Below are 18767 nucleotides of genomic sequence, written 5' to 3' on the forward strand. Positions count from 1 at the left end.
GGAGCGGGTCAAGAGTTTCAAATTCCTTGATGTCCACACCACCAACAAACTATCATGGTCCAAACACACCAAGACAGCCGTGAAGAGGACACAACAACACATTTTCCCCCTCAGGAGACTGAAAAGATGTGGCATGGGTCCTCAGATCCTCAAAAGGTTCTACAGCTGCACCATCAAGAGCATACTGACTGATTGCATCACCACCTGGTATGGCAACTGCTCGGCATCCGACCGTAAGGCGCTAGGGTAGTGCGCTAGGGTAGAGGGTAGTGCGTACGGCCCAGTACATCACTGTGGCCAAGCTTCCTGCCATTCAGGACCTATATAACTAGGCAGTGTCAGAGGAAGGTCCTAAAAATTGTCAAAGACTCCAGTCACCCAAGTCATAGACTGTTCTCTCTGCTAGCTCATGGCAAACGATACCGGAGCACCAAATCTAGGTCTAAAGGACTCCTTAACAGCTTCTACCCCCAAGCCATAAGACTGTTGAACAATTAAACAAATGGCCACCCGGACTATTTACATTGACCCCCCGCCCTTTTTACACTGTTGTTACTTGCTGTTTATTATCTATGCATAGTCACTTTACCCCTACCTACATGTACAAATTACCTCGACTAACCTGTACCCCAGCACATTGAGTCGGTACCGGTACACCCTGTATAAAGCCTTGTTATTGTCATTTTACTGTGTTACTTTTTATTCGATTTTTCACTTGAGTTTATTAAGTAAATATTTTCTTAACTCTATTTCTTGAACTGCATTGTAGGTTAAGGGCTTGTAAGTAAGCATTTCACTGTAAGGTCTACACCTGTTGTATTCATCAAATGTAACAAATAACATTTGATTTGATTTGAAAGACCTTGTACATTTTTATGTTCCAGGAATGGTGTACAGATCCTTGCGACATGGGGCCGTGCATTATCATGCTGAAACATGAGGTTAAGGGCGGAGGATGAGTGGCATGACAATGGGCCTCAGGATCTCTTCACGGTATCTCTGTGCATTCAAATTGCCATCGATAAAATGCAATTGTGTTCGTTGTCCTAAGCTTATGCCTGCCCATACCATAACCTCACCACCACCATGGGGCACTTTGTTCACAACGTTGACATCAGCAAACCTCTCGCTCACATGACGCATCTGCACGGTACATTTGAAACTGGAATTCCCACCTGAAGAGAAAACTTCTCCAGTGGCCAAGGTGAGAATTGCCCACTGAAGTCGGTTACGACGCCAAACTGCAGTCAGGTCAAGACCCTGGTGAGGACAACTAGCATGTAAATGAGCTTCCCTGAGACGGTTTCCGACCGTTTGAGCAGAAGACTGTCCGGGTGTTTTGTCTCAGACGATCCCGCAGGTGAAGATGCCGGGTGTGGAAGTCCTGGGCTGGCATGGTTACACGTGGTCTGCAGTGGTGAGGCCGGTTGGACTTACTGCCAAATTCTCTAAAATGAGTTGGAGGTGGCTTATAGTAGATACATGAACATTACATTTTCTGGCAACAGCTCTGGTGGACATTCCTGCAGTCAGCAAGCCAATTGCACGCTCCCTCAAAACATTATTTTGATTCAGTAGTTATCCGTTTTGATCAGTTTGAGTAAGTGTTAGTTGATTTATATTGTTAACAAATGAAAAAAAAATCATAGCAAAAGTGAAGTGACTATTGTATTTTGAAAATCAGATAGATTGAATATATATCCAAATTGAAAGATTGATTTGGTGCAGTCAACAGGTGAATTTGTTTGTTGTATTTAGCCAATTGAAAATGTGCTTAGTGTTTTGAAACATGAGCCACAAACTTGTGAAATTGCACCAAAGTAATTGAAAGAAAAACTGTATTAGGTAAAAATATAGAAATGCACACTGTTCAGCAGTTATCAAACTATATAAACTTAGCAAAAAAAKAAACGTCCTCTCACTGTCAACTGCGTTTATTTTCATCAAACTTAATGTGTAAATATTTGTATGAACATAACAAGATTGAACAACAGACATAAACTGAACAAGGTCCACAGACATGTGACTAACAGAAATTGAATAATGTGACCSTGAACAAAGGGGGGGTCAAAATCAAAAGTAACAGTCAGTATCTGGTGTGGCCACCAGCTGCATTAAGCACTGCATGAACAGGGGCGCTGGGCATCTTTCTTTTGGTGTTTTTCAGAGTCAGTAGAAAGGCCTCTTTAGTGTCCTAAGTTTTCATAACTGTGACCTTAATTGACTACCGTCTCTAAGCTGTTAGTGTCTTAATGACCGTTCCACAGGTGCATGTTCATTAATTGTTTATGGTTCATTGAACAAGCATGGGAAACAGTGTTTAAACCCTTTACAATGAAGATCTGTGAAGTTATTTGGATTTTTACGAATTATCCTTGAAAGACAGGGTCCTGAAAAAGGTTTACGTTAGCTAGGCACTACATCATTTGGTTCAGTAGTTTTAATTTTAATTAAGTGATAGTTAATTGTATTGTTAACAAATGACAAGAAATCATATCAAAAGTAAAGTGAATATTGTATTTTGAAAGCAGATACTTACAATGAATATGTATTCAAATTGAAACAGTGATTTGTTGCAGTGAACAACTGACTTTGTGAATTTGTTTGTTGTACTCAATGAGTCAATGAGTTGTTATCAATAAATCATCACAATAAGGTGCAGAGTGTTCGATTTGCCTGCTGGGCAAGGAGACCAGCATCTCTGCTTAAACCATTAATAACTGTGTGACGTTTTCAATGGATTGTTAAATAAATGTTAACTATTTGGTTGTAATATCACCACCTCTTGAAGAGCACAGTTTCAGATTACTCCATGCAAAACAATTGTGCACATTTAGCTCTATCATCAGAGTTATAGGCCACAGCCAGTAACTGCATTCTTTTCATGATCAGTAAACATCACYTGATCATGGAATTTCAGATAAATGAGGGTAGCCTCACGATATCTATCAATATTGGCCACCATTAATTGGATATTTGAGTGATAGAAAATAAAAGTGAACTATACCTGACAAGTATGAGTGGTTTAGGTTGATTTCCCATCCTTTGTGGGCTCGGCCTGTCAAGCATCAGAAGGGCACATTTGCCGATGCACTGTTAACTGATAATGTTCACTTTGCAAGCTACCGGTAGAAACTTTGTACAGTTGGCTAAACAACATAGGCCTACCTAGCGAAGTAAACTAACATTATCCCCTTTTCACATTGTTTTTAAGAGTGTTTCAATCACGATTGTTGCTGACTGACACGATTGATGGACCACGTCAAATTGGCTAGCTAGCTAATAACAGATAATATCAATATAGCTAGTTAGCATGGTCATTTTCAGGGGATAAACTAGATAGCTATATCCAAATGTTGTTTGATTTGCTTGCCATCTATGGTGGTGATGACAGTAGCCCGACTGACAACTTTACTAGGACGAGGACTTGCCTGATCAAGCTCTTTCCAAAAGCCTTACCGCTGATGAAGCAAGTTAAATGACACGTGTTGTTTCCTTAGCTAGCTAGCTACATGCCAAATGGATCTGTCAACCCTCACGTATCTGAAAATACAGTGGCAAGAAAAAGTATGTGAACCCTTTGGAATTACCTGGATTTCTGCATAAATTGGTCATCAAATTTGATCYRATCTTCATCTAAGTCACAACAATAGACAAACATAGTGTGCTTAAACTAATAACACACAAMTTATTGTATTTTTCTTGTCTATATTGAATACATARTTTAAACATTCACGGTGTAGGTTGGAAAAAGTATGTGATCCCCTAGGATAATGATTTCTCCAAAATCTAATTGTTCAGGAGTCAGCCAACCTGGAGTCCAATCAATGAGACGAGATTGGAGATGTTGGTTAAAGCTGCCTTGCCCTGTAAAACACACTCACAAAATTTGAGTTTGCTACTCACAAGAAGAATTTCCTAATGTGAACCATGCCTCGAACAAAAGAGATCTCAGAAGATCTAAGATTAAGAATTGCTGACTTGCAAAAAGCTGGAAAGGGTTACAAAAGTATCTCTAAAAGCCTTGATGTTCACCAATCCATGATAAGAGAAATTATCTATAAATGGAGAAAGTTCAGCACTGATGCTACTCTCCCTGGGAGTGGCTGTCCTGCAAAGATGACTGCAAGAGCACAGCGCAGAATGCTCAATGAGGTTAAGAAGAATCCTAGAGTGTCAGCTAAAGACTTWMAGAAATCTCTGGAACACGATAACATCTCTGTTGAYGAGTCTACRATWCGTAAAACACTAAACAAGAATGGTGCTCATAGGAGGAYACCATGGAAGAAGCMACTGCTGTCCAAAAAAAMCATGATGCTGCACATCTAAAGTATGCAAAAGTGCACCTGGATGTTCCACAGCGCTACTGGCAAAMTATTCTGTGGACAGATGAAACTACAGCTGAGTTGTTTAGAAGGAACACAACACTATGTGTGGAGAGAAAAAACGCACAGCACACCAACATCAAAATCTCATCCCAATTGTAAAGTATGGTGGAGGGAGCATCATGGTTTGGGGCTGCTTTGCTGCCTCAGTGCCTGGACAGCTTGCTATCATTGACGGAAAAATTAATTCCCAAGTTTATCAAGACATTTTGCAGGAGAATGTTAGGCGATGTTAGCCAATTGAAGCTCAACAGAAGTTGGGTGATGCAAAAAACAACAACCCAAACAGGACAACAACCCAAAAACACAGAAGTAAATCAACAACAGAATGGCTTCAACAGAAGAAAATATACCTTCTGGAGTGGCCCAGTCAGAGTCCTGACCTCAACCCGATTGAGATGCTGTGGCATGACCTCAAGAGAGCAGTTCACACCAGACATCCCAATAATATTGCTGAACTGAAACAGTTTTGTAAAGAGGAATAGTCCAAAATTCCTCCTGACTGTTGTGCTGGTCTGATCCGCAACTACAGAAAACATTTGGTTGAGGTTATTGCTGCCAAAGTAGGGTCAACCAATTATTAAAACCAAGTGTTCCCATACTTTTCCCACCCTGCATTGTGAATGTTTACACAGTATGTTCAATACATACATGAAAATGTATTATTGCTTGTGTGTTATTAGTTTAAGCAGACTGTGTTTATCTATTGTTGTGACCTAGATGAAGATCAGATCAAATTTTATGACCAATGTATGCAGAAATCTAGGTATTTCCAAAGGGTCCACATCCTTTTTCTTGCCACTGTACATAATCAATTGATGTTGACTAATCATGAAAGTATGCAGTTACTTGCTGTATAACTCCGATGACAGCGCTAAATGGGGAATAATCTGAAATGTGTAGTTCTGACTATGCTCTTCCAAGAGGTGATGATATTAAAACCAAATAGTTTAAACATTTATTTAACAATCTCTTGAAAACGCCATGTAGTTGCCAATGGTTTTAGTATAGCTAGGGGTCTCCTTGCCCCCCAGCAGCCAAATTGAACGCTCCGCACCGTATTGTGACGTTTTATTGATAATGGCCTATTGAAAATGTGCTTAGAGTTTTGAAACACAAGCCATTTTGATTATCTGTTTTAAATGTTTGTGCCTAGAGTTGTGAAAATGTACAACATACTTGTGAAAATTGCACCAAAGTGATTGAAAACACCTAATTGTGGTGTTAATTCCTACATGGTGTCTATAGGGGAGTATCCAGCAGGTCAGAGGAGGGAGAAGCCACCTGAGACCTCCATTTACACTGTTACTGGAAAACCTAGGATACCGTACAGTACAACCCAAAAACATACAAAGTGTTCACATGATCAGACAGATAGAAGACTTTAGAAACACACTCATACTGTGTATAGACTCTGCTTATCCAATCTGTAAGTGAGGAACCTGTTGCATAAAGAGAGTCAATCAAATCAAGATCGCTTGATAGATTGATTAAATAGACTGATGTTTGTTTACAGTTAACAACCTGTCTCTGTGTGTGTGTGGTGTGTGTGTGTGTGTGTGTGTGTGTGTGGTGTGTGTGTGTGTGTGTGTGTGTGTGTGTGTGTGTGTGTGTGTGTGTGTGTGTGTGTGTGTGTGTGTGTGTGTGTGTGTGTGTGTGTGTGTGTGTGTGTGTGTGTGTGTGGTGTGTGTGTGTGTGTGTGTGTTTAACTGCAGAGTGAGCCACAGTGTCTACTCTAATTCAATAATCTCTCCCTCTTTACAGTCTTCTATCAGAGTTCCTGTCTGTGCAGCTTTCACTGAAACTCTCTTCTCTCCCTCTTCACCACCCTCCACCCTGCCAACCCTCCTGTGACTGTCAGTCAGTCAGGGAATCAGCGTTTAGCTGGGGTTGAGTCTGTAATAGCTGATGTTAAATAATGCAGCACAACCAGGGTCAACTGCATTGTCATGTTCAGGGAAGCAGGGAATGGTTTATAGCAAGCACAGCGACTTCAAACAGAAATCACACCCCTTGGTGACAAGCAGGCAGGCACACACAATCACACTCACAAGCCTGTGTACACGTGCAAGCACACACAAGCACACACACGCACAGTAAAAGGTGCAGAGGAAGGTTGAACAGCTCTGTAAATGAGAATGCTATTCCCTCTTACCCTCCATACGCTCCAAAGGTGAAACTCCTCTTTCTCTGCGCCATGCCGGCTAATGGAGTGGGAAGTGGACCAACAGTGTGTGAGTCAACTCAGCACTGAATGGAGCCTCTACTTCTGTCACTGACTCCCTCACGTCGACTCTGTATGTGTGTATGAGAGGGAGTGTGTGGCTGCTCTGCTCCACTCCCCCTTCCTCCCTCCATCCCTCCCTTCCTTCCTCCCTCCCTCGTACGCTCGCTCCATAGTAGGGGGCTGCTGACCATAGCAGTCTCCCAGAGAACCAGTAGGAGCCCTCTTCATCCCCTTACCCTAGTCATTGAGACCAGAGGGGACAGGAGGACAGGCACCAAATGTCTATCTCCTTATCTCTAATAGATTCATCATCCGATAAGGATTAATTCAATAGTTTGCTGATGGGTGCAATTAATGAGAGTACTATTTATACAATTCAGATGAGGACAGAAAAGGAGTGCCATTGGAGGTAATGTCATAGATGACAGAAGACAACAAGTTCAACGTGGTGAGAAATGTGATGCAGCTCTATCTTCATAATCTGTTGGGAACTTGTTTTTCATTCCTCTCTCTCTGTTTCTCTATGTTTCTCTCTCTATCTCTCCGTCTAKCTCTGTCTATCTCTGTCTCTCTCTCTGCGGCAGCTGGTCAAACAGCACAGTGCCAGAGGCTTTACTGATCAGGCCAAACAGATCATTACTCTTCTCAAACATTAAAATCACAAAGAGACACCACAAGCTCCAAGATATCAACTGTTCCATCATAGTGAATACGAGAGCTCCCAGTTACAAGAAATGAGTCAAAAACAGGAAGGACGAAGTACCACTCTCTCACCACTTACTATCTCTTACTACCACATACAGCAATTCCCCTTAGCAGGTAGTGTTACCCTAGTGCTACAGGAGAGATGTTTAGATCTGATACTAGGGTGTGTTCAATCCTGTAGCGCTGTACATCACTATAGAGATTGACTTCATTGATTAACTGGTGTACATTCTTGGACAGAATAGTCAACTCCTCTGGCAGACAGCTCCACATGAGTCACTGGTAAAGCAGGATCACTGCTACCATAGGAATAGAGTCAAAAAACACTGGGATAATTTTTTTATGCAAGTCAGTTAAGATCAAATTCTTGTTTACAATGACAGCCTACCCCGGCCAAACCTAGACGACGCTGGGCCAATTGTGCACCACCCTATGGGACTGGCAATCACGGGTGGATGTGATACAGCCTGGATTCAAACCAGGGATGGCAGTGACACCTCTTGCACTGAGATGCAGTGCCTTAGACCGCTGCGCCACTTGGGAGCCTTAATCTACAAGCAACGTTCAAGTTTTATATATATATATATAACACTATATATGACACTTCATTCTTAACTATGCTAAAGACAATTACTCATACTGTGAATTACCTACAGAATGCAAAAAGGCATCATTGTAAGTGAACGTAGGATTGGACAGACAGAGACATTTTCTGTTTGAAATAAGACATGTTTTCCATTCTATCTGACTGGAACTAATTCCATCAGGAACGAGGAACAAAACTCTCCAATCTAGTTGCTCACTTTCCCCTTAGGACCAGTGAGGTCCAACACCATAACTGCAGAGCACTCATTGTAATTAGAAGGATAGGCACTTAATTAATCAATGTAACTGATTAATAAACATAAACAGATAGACAGTTACATCATCTGTTTGCTCAAATAACGTACTGTATGCTAGATTAATTGATCCTATGATCTGTGTACATGATACAGACAACAATCTTCAAAAGTACCAGAGAGCCCACTGTCAAAATGTGATATACTTGTAGAGTATATTGTTCCAAACAATATGTCTTAAAATGAACAAAATCAAAAAGGGTACTTTTGAGATATTAATATTTTATTGTTCAATAAATGAATGTGATATGTTTTATTCCAGAATCTAGACATACTCCATATTTGAGAGCACACTATAATGAGACCAAGATGTCTGTATCACGTACAGTTCATGGATCATAGGGCCTTTATATAGGTCTAAAAAGGTCTAAATGATACAAATGTAAAAAGCATGTCAAATCCTTCCTCCCAATGAAGTTTATATGTGAGAATTGCCTGAACAATCTAACATACCCAAAATATTTCCGGGCTGTCCTAGCGTGGAATCTCCCAACACTGATATCACCCTCTAGCAAAACAACATGAAAAAAAAGAAACAGTGCATTTTACAAAATATAGAGTTGAACTTATAGAGTAARTAGTCATTGATCCACTATACATCACCCTCCAGCCAAAAAACAACAACATGAAAGAAAAATAAATCGTTTTACAAAATATAGTGTTGAACTAAGTGGGGGGATAGTCAATGTTAGGATAACCCAATTATAACTTATTCTCAACAACAAGCATTGATCAATGGCACAGGAGGTTGGTGGCACCTCAATGGTGATGACGGGCTCGTGGTAATGGATGGAGCGGAATAGGTGGCATGTTATCAAACAYATCAAGCACATGGTTTCCTTGTGTTTGATGCCATTCAATTCACTCCGTTCCAGGCATTATTATGACCCGTCCTCCCCTCAGCAGCCTCCACTGATTGATGGATACCTTATTAAAAAAGTACATTGAGTGAACAAAATATGAGGAACTTTCCATTACATAGAATGACCAGGTGAATCCAGGTGAAAGCTATGATCCCTTATTGATGTCACTTGTTAAATCCACTTCAATCAGTGTAGATGAAGGGGAGGAGACAAGATAAAGAACGATTGTTAAGCCTTGAGACAATAAGACATGGATTGTGTATGTGTGCCATTCAGAGGGTGAATGGGCAAGACAAAAGATTTAAGTGCCTTTGAATGGAGTATGGTAGTAGGTGCTAGGCGCACCGGTTTGAGTGTGTCAAGAACTGCAACGCTGCTGGGTTTTTCGAGACTCAACATTTTCCCGTGGGTATCAAGAATGGTCCACCACCAAAGGACATCCAGCCAACTTKACACACCCCCGGAAGGCATTGGAGTCAACATAGGCCAGCATCCCTGTGGAACGCTTTCGACACCTTGTAGAGTCCATGACCCGACGAATTGAGGCTGTTCTGAGGGCAAAAGTGGGTGCAACTAAATATCAGGAAGGTGTTCCTAATGTTTTGTACACTCAGTGTATATTATGAACACACAACAGAGACGGTCTTACTACATCCTCTGTTGTAAATGGAGCAGGTTGTCTCCTCCTTTAGACCGGCAATCTGTTAATGTGTAAATAAGGCTGYGTGCATTCAATAATGTATCTCCAATCTGGGCTATGTGGAGAGGATAGATGGAGAGCAGGAGATATGGCCAGGGAGGGCTGGTGCAGATTGGGCTCTGGTTTTAGCAGCCAGGCAGGAAATTTGCTATTAAAAAATAAATCAGCGTGTGTCTGGGCTGGAGGAGCGGTGGCTGATGAAACGAGCAGCTTTCTGTGTACAGCTCCTTTATTTCAGGTCTGGGACCCCCATTCATCCTTTCTATCCCTTTTTAAAATAAATCACATTTTCCCTGTGGAGAGGTGTAATGTGTTAAAGGCAAGCCAAACAATATCTATCATGTGGGTTTGCAAACAAACTAGGCTGAAATAGGCCTGGGCCCACAGCACAACCTCTTTATACTCTCCAAGTTTAAAGTAGAGTAAAATAGTTGATACATAGATTTATCCTTGCCGATAACCAACAGATTTCTTTCATCCAATTTCCACCCAACAGAGGGGTCTCTTTAAAGATGAAATACGCAGTAGGGGAAACAGGGCCACTATCCGCCCACCGGCATTGTTATTGTTTTTGTTGACGAAGCGAAGGTGAGGAGCGTCGTGCAACGTGGTAAAAAAAACTGCAGTTCATATTCTGCTGTTCAATCTCGTGTGCAATGATATACGAGAAAAAAAATGGTGTTCGTTGTTTGCAGTAACTTCTTATATCCCTCATCTGACCTGTTTCAATACGCAGAGGCAATATCCCTGATCTGACCTGTTTCAATACGCAGAGGCAATATCCCTGATCTGACCTGTTTCAATACGCAGAGGCAATATCCCTGATCTTACCTGTTTCAATACGCAGAGGCAATATCCATGATCTGACCTGTTTTAATACACAGAGGCAATATCCCTGATCTTACCTGTTTCAATATGGAGAGGCCAATTATCCCTGATCTGACCTGTTTCAATACGCAGAGGCAATATCCCTGATCTTACCTGTTTCAATACGCAGAGGCAATATCCCTGATCTTACCTGTGCACATAGCAATCTCTTGCTTTTAGGTAGGTTATACATAATATCTCTCTCACATACAAATTCATCCTTAATGTAACAAAAGGTTCTATGTTGTTGTTGACTGTTTGACATGGGTGGTGTTAAGGCCACTGGGCTGTGCGTGGTTGTACAGTGTCCCACAGGGCCCTGGGAGCTACACACACATCCGCATGCACACGCACACCATTGGGATGTGCTCCACACACTGTGGCCTTTCATAGGGTCTCATTAGAGGGGCAGGATATTATGGCTGACACAGCACATGAAAAGGAGTGTTGTTGTTCAGGCTACCCTATTGGAACTCTCTCTCACCTATTACCTCACTCACTCTTTCTCTTTCTGTATCTCAGTCAACACAACAGCTAGGCCTACATGTTTAATGTATACTGCAGATGAGAGGGAGAGGGAGACTCACAGGTGACCAATGGAAAGGGGATGGAAGTGCATAACATTTTAACCTCCTGAAAAGATCTATAATAGAGTTTATAAACTGAAGACGTGACATAAAAGCTATTAGGCATCATATAGTGTATTATGAATGACTTGCAAGGCAGTTCTGTGGTGAGGTGAAGGCGACAGGGACACATTGCTCTTAGGCATCGATCGATCTCTGTTCCCAGAGAGAGAGAAAGATCTATTCCAGTTGTAATGGATCCTCTGTGGCCCAGGCAGCCCCTCTCCCACGCAATCCATAGAGACCCAGCCCGGTGAAGACAGACCGAACAGCACAGAACATAACACAACTCCACTTGATTTCCCACAGCAGAGAAAAAACTATGGATAAATGGCAGTTTTTAGTCTTTTAATGACTGTAGGATAGTGTAAAAGTGAAAAGCTGACATGCCTTGCGTTGGAATAACCCAGAACAATATTACCTGTTTGGATAAATGAATAGGCATGCACAGTGAAACGATCATAATCAGATTAGAAAGTATTAATAATAATGAATCAAACATTTAATGTTTTATCAACAGTGTGACTAAATCAGTGTGTACTGTACTGTACCTAATAGCCTAGTGAGGATGTCCATGGGGGACAGGGCAGGGAGGGCAGAGTAAGAGTGTCCTCTGCTGGAAAACTGAGGAATTGATACATTTCATCAGCCATCAAGGAGCTGCCGAAGGGGTGACAGTGATAGCTCTCGTTATATGTCCTGAGCCACAGGCCTACTGGAATACTCCTCAGTATGCCCAGGGGTCCTCCACAGTCACTTTGTACATGAGGGGAGTTTCTAGATGTGTCAGCCAGAGAGATGCTCACAAAATAGTGGGGCGTGAGGGTAGGGGGATAAGGCAGGGAGTTTGGGGCCCCGTCATGTACATGGCACACTTGGGACAGTCACACTGACAGGGGCCTGGCTGGCTTTAACTCCCTGAGACTGTCTGCAAAGATCAGCCTCCTTATGGAAAGAGAGCGAGAGCAAGAGAGACAGAGAGACAGAGAGACAGAGAGACAGAGAGACAGAGAGAGAGAGAGAGAGAGAGAGAGAGAGAGAGAGAGAGAGAGAGAGAGAGAGAGAGAGAGAGAGAGAGAGAGAGAGAGAGAGAGAGAGAGAGAGAGAGAGAGAGAGAGAGAGCACAGACCATTCCGTAGGGGAGAGCAGGAGAGTGGAAAGAGCAGAGCAGCTACAGTAGCTACTAAGGCTACTACTTATGAATGTATTATTTAACTCAAAGGGTGGACTAGCAGCCATTGTGAGTTTTCCCATAGCAAAGCAGGAAGTTAAAGCAGGAAGTAAAAGCAGGAAGTGTACCCTTCAATATGTGCTGTGAGTTGTCGATTCAACTCAACTGATATTACAAAAAGTACATTCCACTGTATGAGCCACATCAGTTAACATCATTTGAATGACCATTCTACATTACCATATAAATTATTACATCACAATACCTGGCAGCCATTGTGCGTGCATCCATGAGTTTATCAGTCAAATTGCCAGRGTTAGAGATTTCAAGCCCGTTCTACTCATTATATTTCTATGATGACTCATTCACGGCCAATTATCATGGTACATGTACTGTATCTAAGTAACCCACAGAAACCTACAGTAAGACAGCAGAGAATACCAATTCCCAGCGAGCTAGTGGTTAGCTACATCAGCAAACATATGGCTGAGGTTGAGGTTATAGAATGCCATACTGCATGTATTTGGATAGACATTGTAAGACCAACTGTCAATCTACTATGGTCAGGGTCCCAACATGCCTATGATAGCAATATGAACTGACCAGTGTACACAAAAAGGCAAAAGCAAATGAGTTTCACATGCTTTCATGACGAGGGGAGTCATCAGTCAAGTCATGCCTGAAGGCCACTGATGCAGGAGTCATACATGCCTCCTTGTTGGTTTCCACAGGTGAAAAATGTCATAGTATATTTTATTAATTCATTACTATTGACTGGACTCACCATGTTATTTGCAACTCAGTGGGACAGAATGCACACAGAGAGGAAACACGCAGAAATCATTACATGGGTAGAAACTGGGAACCCACAGCAGGCAGTCAGTCAGCTAGTATATATTTAAGATATAAGGCGGTGGTGGAGGTGTGTTATATGGAGGTGTGTTATAGGAGGTGTGTTATATGTMTAATATACCACAGCTAAGGGCTGTTCTTAGGCACGACCCCATAATGACAAAGCAAAAAAAGCTAATTTATATTAAAATAATATTTTTGTAATTTCACATTCACATAAGTATTAATACCCTTTACTCAGTACTTTGTTTAAGCACCTTGTGCAGCAATTACAGCCTCGAGTCTTCTTGGGTATGACACTACAAGCTTGTCACACCTGTATTTGGGGAGTTTCGCCCATTCTTCTCTGCAGATCCTTTCAAGCTCTGTCAGATTGGATGGGGAGCATCGCTGCACAGCTATTTCAGGTCTCTCCAGAGATTTTCGATAGGGTTCAAGTACGGGCTCTGGCTGGGCAATTTAAGGACATTCAGAGACTTGTCCCAAAGTCACTCCTGTGTTGTCTTGGCTGTGTGCTTAGGGTCGTTGTCCTGTTGGAAGGTGAACCTTCGCCCCAGTCTGAGGTCCTGAGCGCTCAGGAGCAGGTTTTCATCAAAGATCTCTCTGTACTTTACTCCATTCATCTTTCCCTCAATCCTAACTAGTCTCCCAGTCCCTGCCACTGAAAAACCATGCTTCACTGTAAGAATGGTGCCAGGTTTCCTCCAGACGTGATGCTTGGCATTCAGGCCAAATAGTTCAATCTTGCTTTCATCAGACCAGAGAATCTTGTTCCTTATGGTCTGAGAGTCCTTTAGGTGCCTTTTGGCAAACTCCAAGTGGGCTGTCATGTGCCTTTTACTGAGGAGTGGCTTCCGTCCGGCCACTTTACCATAAAGGCCTGATTAGTGGAATGCTGCACAGATGGTTGTCCTTCTGGAAGGTTCGCCCATCTCCACAAAGGAACTCTGGAGCTCTGTCAAAGTGACCATTAGGTTCTTGGTCACCTCCCTGACCAAGGCCCTTCTCCCCCGATTGCTCAGTTTAACCGGTTGGCCAGCTCTAGGAAGAGTCTTGGTAGTTCCAAACTTCTTCCATTTCAGAATGATGGGGGCCACTTTGTTCTTGGGGACCTTCAATGCTACAGAAATGTTTTGGTATCCTTCCCGAGATCTGTGCCTTGACACAATTCTGTCTCGGAGATCTACAGATTATTCCTTCAACCTCATGGCTTGGGTTTTGCTCTGACATTCACTCTCATTTGTGGAACCTTATATAGACAGGTGTGTCCCTTTCCAAATCATGTACAATCAATTGAATTTACCACAGGTGGATTCCAATCAAGTTGTAGAAACATCTCAAGGATGACCAATGGAAACAGGATGCACCTGAGTTCAAGTCTACTAGCAAAGCGTCAGAAAACTTACGTATGTAAAAATGTTATTTTTTATATATATATGTACATTTGCAAACATGTCTAAAAACCTGTTTTCGCTTTGTCATTATCAGGTATTGTGTGTAGATTGATCATGKAAAAAATTATTTAATCCATTTTAGAATAAGGCAGTAACGTAACAAAATGTGGAAAAAGTCAAGGAGTTTGAATACTTTCCGAATGCACTGTAAGTTGATTTATAACGTTATATAGGGAAATTGTATGTGTGAATGGACCACTAGTGTTTTGTGTGGNGAAGATATGAAAAGGGAGATGAAAGGGTATGTGTGAATGGACCACTAGTGTTTTGTGTGGGAAGATATGAAAAGGGAGATGAAAGGGTATGTGTGTATAATCGGTTACTAGAGATTTGATAAAGTAGCAATGGAAAAAATTATAATAATGTACAACTTGCACACCCACACGTCAGTGGTGTAAAAAGTATTAAGAGAAATGAATAGTATAACGGCCTACTAGACTTGACAAAGTAACAATGTATGAATGTATAATGGGTTACTAGAGTTGAACTTGCTAGGTAGAGAGACATATTATGCACAAAGCACGCCATCTATAGGCGACTGATAGACAGTGCCAGCCCGTTGGCCAATGTATTTTATAGTTTCGGCGCATTACATTTGAATCTCAAAATAATAGACATTTAATAACTGTGAAGCAGAGAGTGAATATACTACAGAAATGTTTTATAAATATATAGAGCAACATTGTTAGGGTGGACTAAAATAAAAACAATTCCTTCCAATAGTAATTTAATTTGTAATCTGAAGAATTAAATCTTTCAAAGGTCACATGACTAACAGAGGGATTGAGCGTTGTGACTGATTAAATTAGAGGCCGCCATCTGGTGTTTGGGTTAGAGATAAGCTTCCTGTGGACAAATAGATAGCCGCCAGTACTCACTGAACTCAAGCAGGCTGTAAGGCACACAGTGAGAAATTTGGGACAGAGGTATGAATAATTGAATAACCAGTGATTTAAGTAATGTAATCTAAAACAATAATCTGTTTCCATTATGTGGAACTGTGTCTAAAATTGTTGTAGATTCAAGTACCGAATATTGAGCTGATAAGCCAGYACCAACTTTTTGAAGGACCTGCAGTAGCAGATGTGTTAACCTCTTGATGCTAGGGGTCATATTTTTTTTATTTTTTAAAATAACGTTCCCAAGGTAAACAGACTATTTCTCAGGTCCAGATCGTTGAATATGCATATAATTTACAGATTAGGATAGAAAACACTCCAAAGTTTTTTTTTTWWATCTGTGTTTCCTGGCCCGTCTTTCTTCCATTTAAAGGGGTATCAACCAGATTCCTTTTCCAATGGCTTCCCCAGGCTGTGACCAGGCTTTAGACATAGTTTCAGGCTTTTATTTTGAAAAATGAGCGAGATTTTCCAAAACTAGTCAGGTGTCCTCAGAATAGTTCCTGCGCGTGAGAGAGGTAGCTCTCCATTTTCTTTTTCTCTCTTATTGAATAGGTTACGGTCCGGTTGAAATATTATCGATTATGTTTGTTAAAAACAACCTGGGGGTTGATTATAAAAAACATTTGACATGTTTCTACGACCATTACGGATACTTTTTGGAATTTTCGTCGAACGGAACGAGGCTTTGGTTTTCTGAAAATAACGCGCAACCCAAATGGCGTTTTTTGTTATAAAAGTAATATTTATCGAACAAAAATAACATTTATTGTGTAACTGGGAGTCTCGTGAGTGCAAACATCCGAAGATTATCAAAGGTAAGCGATTAATTTTATTGCTTTTCTGACTTTCGTGACCATGCTAATTTGGGGCTAGCTGTTCTAGCATTGATTGATACACTCACAAAAGCTTGGATTTCTTTCGCTGTAAAGCATATTTTCAAAATCTGACACGATAGGTGGATTAACAACAATATTTCACTTGTGATTGCATGATTATAAATATTTTTAGTAATATTTTGCGCCCTGCAACTCAGCGGTTGTTTAGGAAAATGATCCCATAAAAGGGATCCGTAGCGCAGAGAAGTTAAACAACAGGTTTCATATTTTGACTAGTTGATGGGAGAGTCAGTACAGGACATACAGTACCAGTCAACAGTTTGGACACACCTACTCATTCAAGGGTTTTTCTTTATTTTGACAATTTTCTACATTGTAGACTAGTGAATACATCAAAACTATGAAATAACACATATGGAATCATGTACAGTAGTAACCAAAAAAGTGTTAAACAAATCAAAATATATTTTAGATTTTAGATTTTTCAAAGTAGCCACCCTTTGCCTTGATGACAGCTTTGCTCACTCAACTTTGAAAGTTTCTTCAAGTGCAGTCGCAAAAACCATCAAGCGCTATGATGAAACTGGCTCTCATGAGAACCGCCACAGGAAAGGAAGACCCAGAGATACTTCTGCTGTAGAGGATAACTTCCTTAGAGTTAACTGCACCTCAGATTGCAGCCCAAATAAATGCTTCACAGAGTTCAAGTAACATCAACTGTTCAGAGGAGACTGCGTTAATCAGGCCTTCATTGTCGAATTGCTACAAAGACCACTACTAAAGGACACCAATAAGAAGAAGAGACTTGCTTGGGCCAAGAAACACGAGAAATGGACATTAAACTGGTGGAAATCTGTCCTTTGGTCTGATGAGTCCAAATCTGAGATTGTTGGTTCCAACCGCTGTGTCTTTGTGAGACGCAGAGTAGGTGAACGGATGATCTCCGCATGTGTGGTTCTGTTATGAATTTTATGAATAATGACTAAATTATGTATACATTTAACGTAGAACTATAACTAACAGAATTCTACCCTGTCTCTGTATAATGATAAATAATGTTTGTCCATAAGAAAGAGGGACTGTTAGCAGGCAAGGAACTGTGGCAGACAACTTGTGACCACTGTGGAACTGATAACAGGGAAGGAAGTCTCCCCACCCAGGGAGGGGAGAAACCTTGGGCTTGTAGTAGATTGTATAACAGGTGGCAGTCAATGTATGAGAAGGAGAAGACTTGTGAACTATATTGTCATTGTCTTAGAGGAGGAGGGACAGTTATGATGAAATGAGAGGTATATAAACCAATGTACATGTAAGGATGGGGGGAGCTCTCGTAAATAAACTTTGTTGACTATTGTAGACTGGCCTCTGTCTGTTTCATTTCAATAAGAACCTTACAAATTCTTAGTAACAGACAGAGTGGTTTAATTGAAGTTTAGTTTATGAACATTGAGAACTGTCACGCCCTGGCCTTAGTTATCTTTGTTTTCTTTATTATTTTAGTTTGGTCAGGGTGTGACATGGGGGATGTTTGTGTGTTTTTGTCTAGTCTAGGGTGTTTGTATTAGCTAGGGGGTTTTGTAGAGTTCATGGGGTTGTGTTCAGTGTAGGTGTTTGTGTAAGTCTATGGTTGCCTGAATTGGTTCTCAATTAGAGACAGCTGTCTATCGTTGTCTCTGATTGGGAGCCATATTTTAGGCAGGCAGTGGCATTAGGTAGGTTGTGGGTAATTGTCTATGTTTTGACGTTAGTTGCTTGTGTCTGCACTTTCGTTTGATAGCTTCACGGTCGTTTGTTGTTTTGTCTAGTTTGTATTAGTGTTCGTGTTCGTTTCTTCTTCTATTAAAAAGAAGATGTATTTATATCACGCTGCGCCTTGGTCCTCTCTTTCACCTAACGACGATCATGACAAGAACATAATTCTCTTAACAGGTTCCTACTGTGAAGCATGGAGGAGGAGGTGTGATGGTGTTGGGGTGCTTTGCTGGTGACAGTCTGTGATTTATTTAGAATTCAAGGCACACTTAACCAGCATGGCTACCACAGCATTTTGCAGTAATATGCCATCCCATCTGGTTTGCGCTTAGTGGGACTATCATTTGTTTTTCAACAAGACAATGACCTAACACACCTCCAGGCGGTATAAGGGCTATTTGACCAAGAAGGAGATGGAGTGCTGCATCAGATGACGTGGCCTCCACAATCACCTAACCTCAACCCAATTGAGATAGTTTGGGATGAGTTGGACCGCAGAGTGAAGGATAAGCAGCCAACAAGTGCTCA

At 41.3% G+C, this 18767-nt stretch overlaps 1 protein-coding gene across 7 annotated transcripts in view; it reads right to left on the reverse strand.

The window, feature by feature from the left end:
- The window catches only part of LOC111966629 (rap1 GTPase-activating protein 1-like), a 112672-nt gene that overhangs the window by 91240 nt on the left and 2665 nt on the right, over positions 1–18767 (reverse strand). For 3 of the 7 annotated variants that reach the window (XM_023991452.3, XM_023991453.3, XM_023991451.3), the window contains exon 1: positions 6541–6651. The exons of 1 other annotated variant lie outside the window; for it this stretch is intronic. In XM_023991452.3, the coding sequence (XP_023847220.1) occupies positions 6541–6584 (44 nt within the window). In that variant the 5' untranslated portion in view covers positions 6585–6651. Of the gene's footprint in view, positions 1–6540; positions 6652–18767 lie in introns of those variants that run through there. 3 more of the 7 variants (XM_070444557.1, XM_023991450.3, XM_023991449.3) reach the window with 1 other exon arrangement.

This window comes from Salvelinus sp. IW2-2015, linkage group LG7, assembly GCF_002910315.2.
Source record: "Salvelinus sp. IW2-2015 linkage group LG7, ASM291031v2, whole genome shotgun sequence".
Lineage (NCBI taxonomy): Eukaryota > Metazoa > Chordata > Actinopteri > Salmoniformes > Salmonidae > Salvelinus > Salvelinus sp. IW2-2015.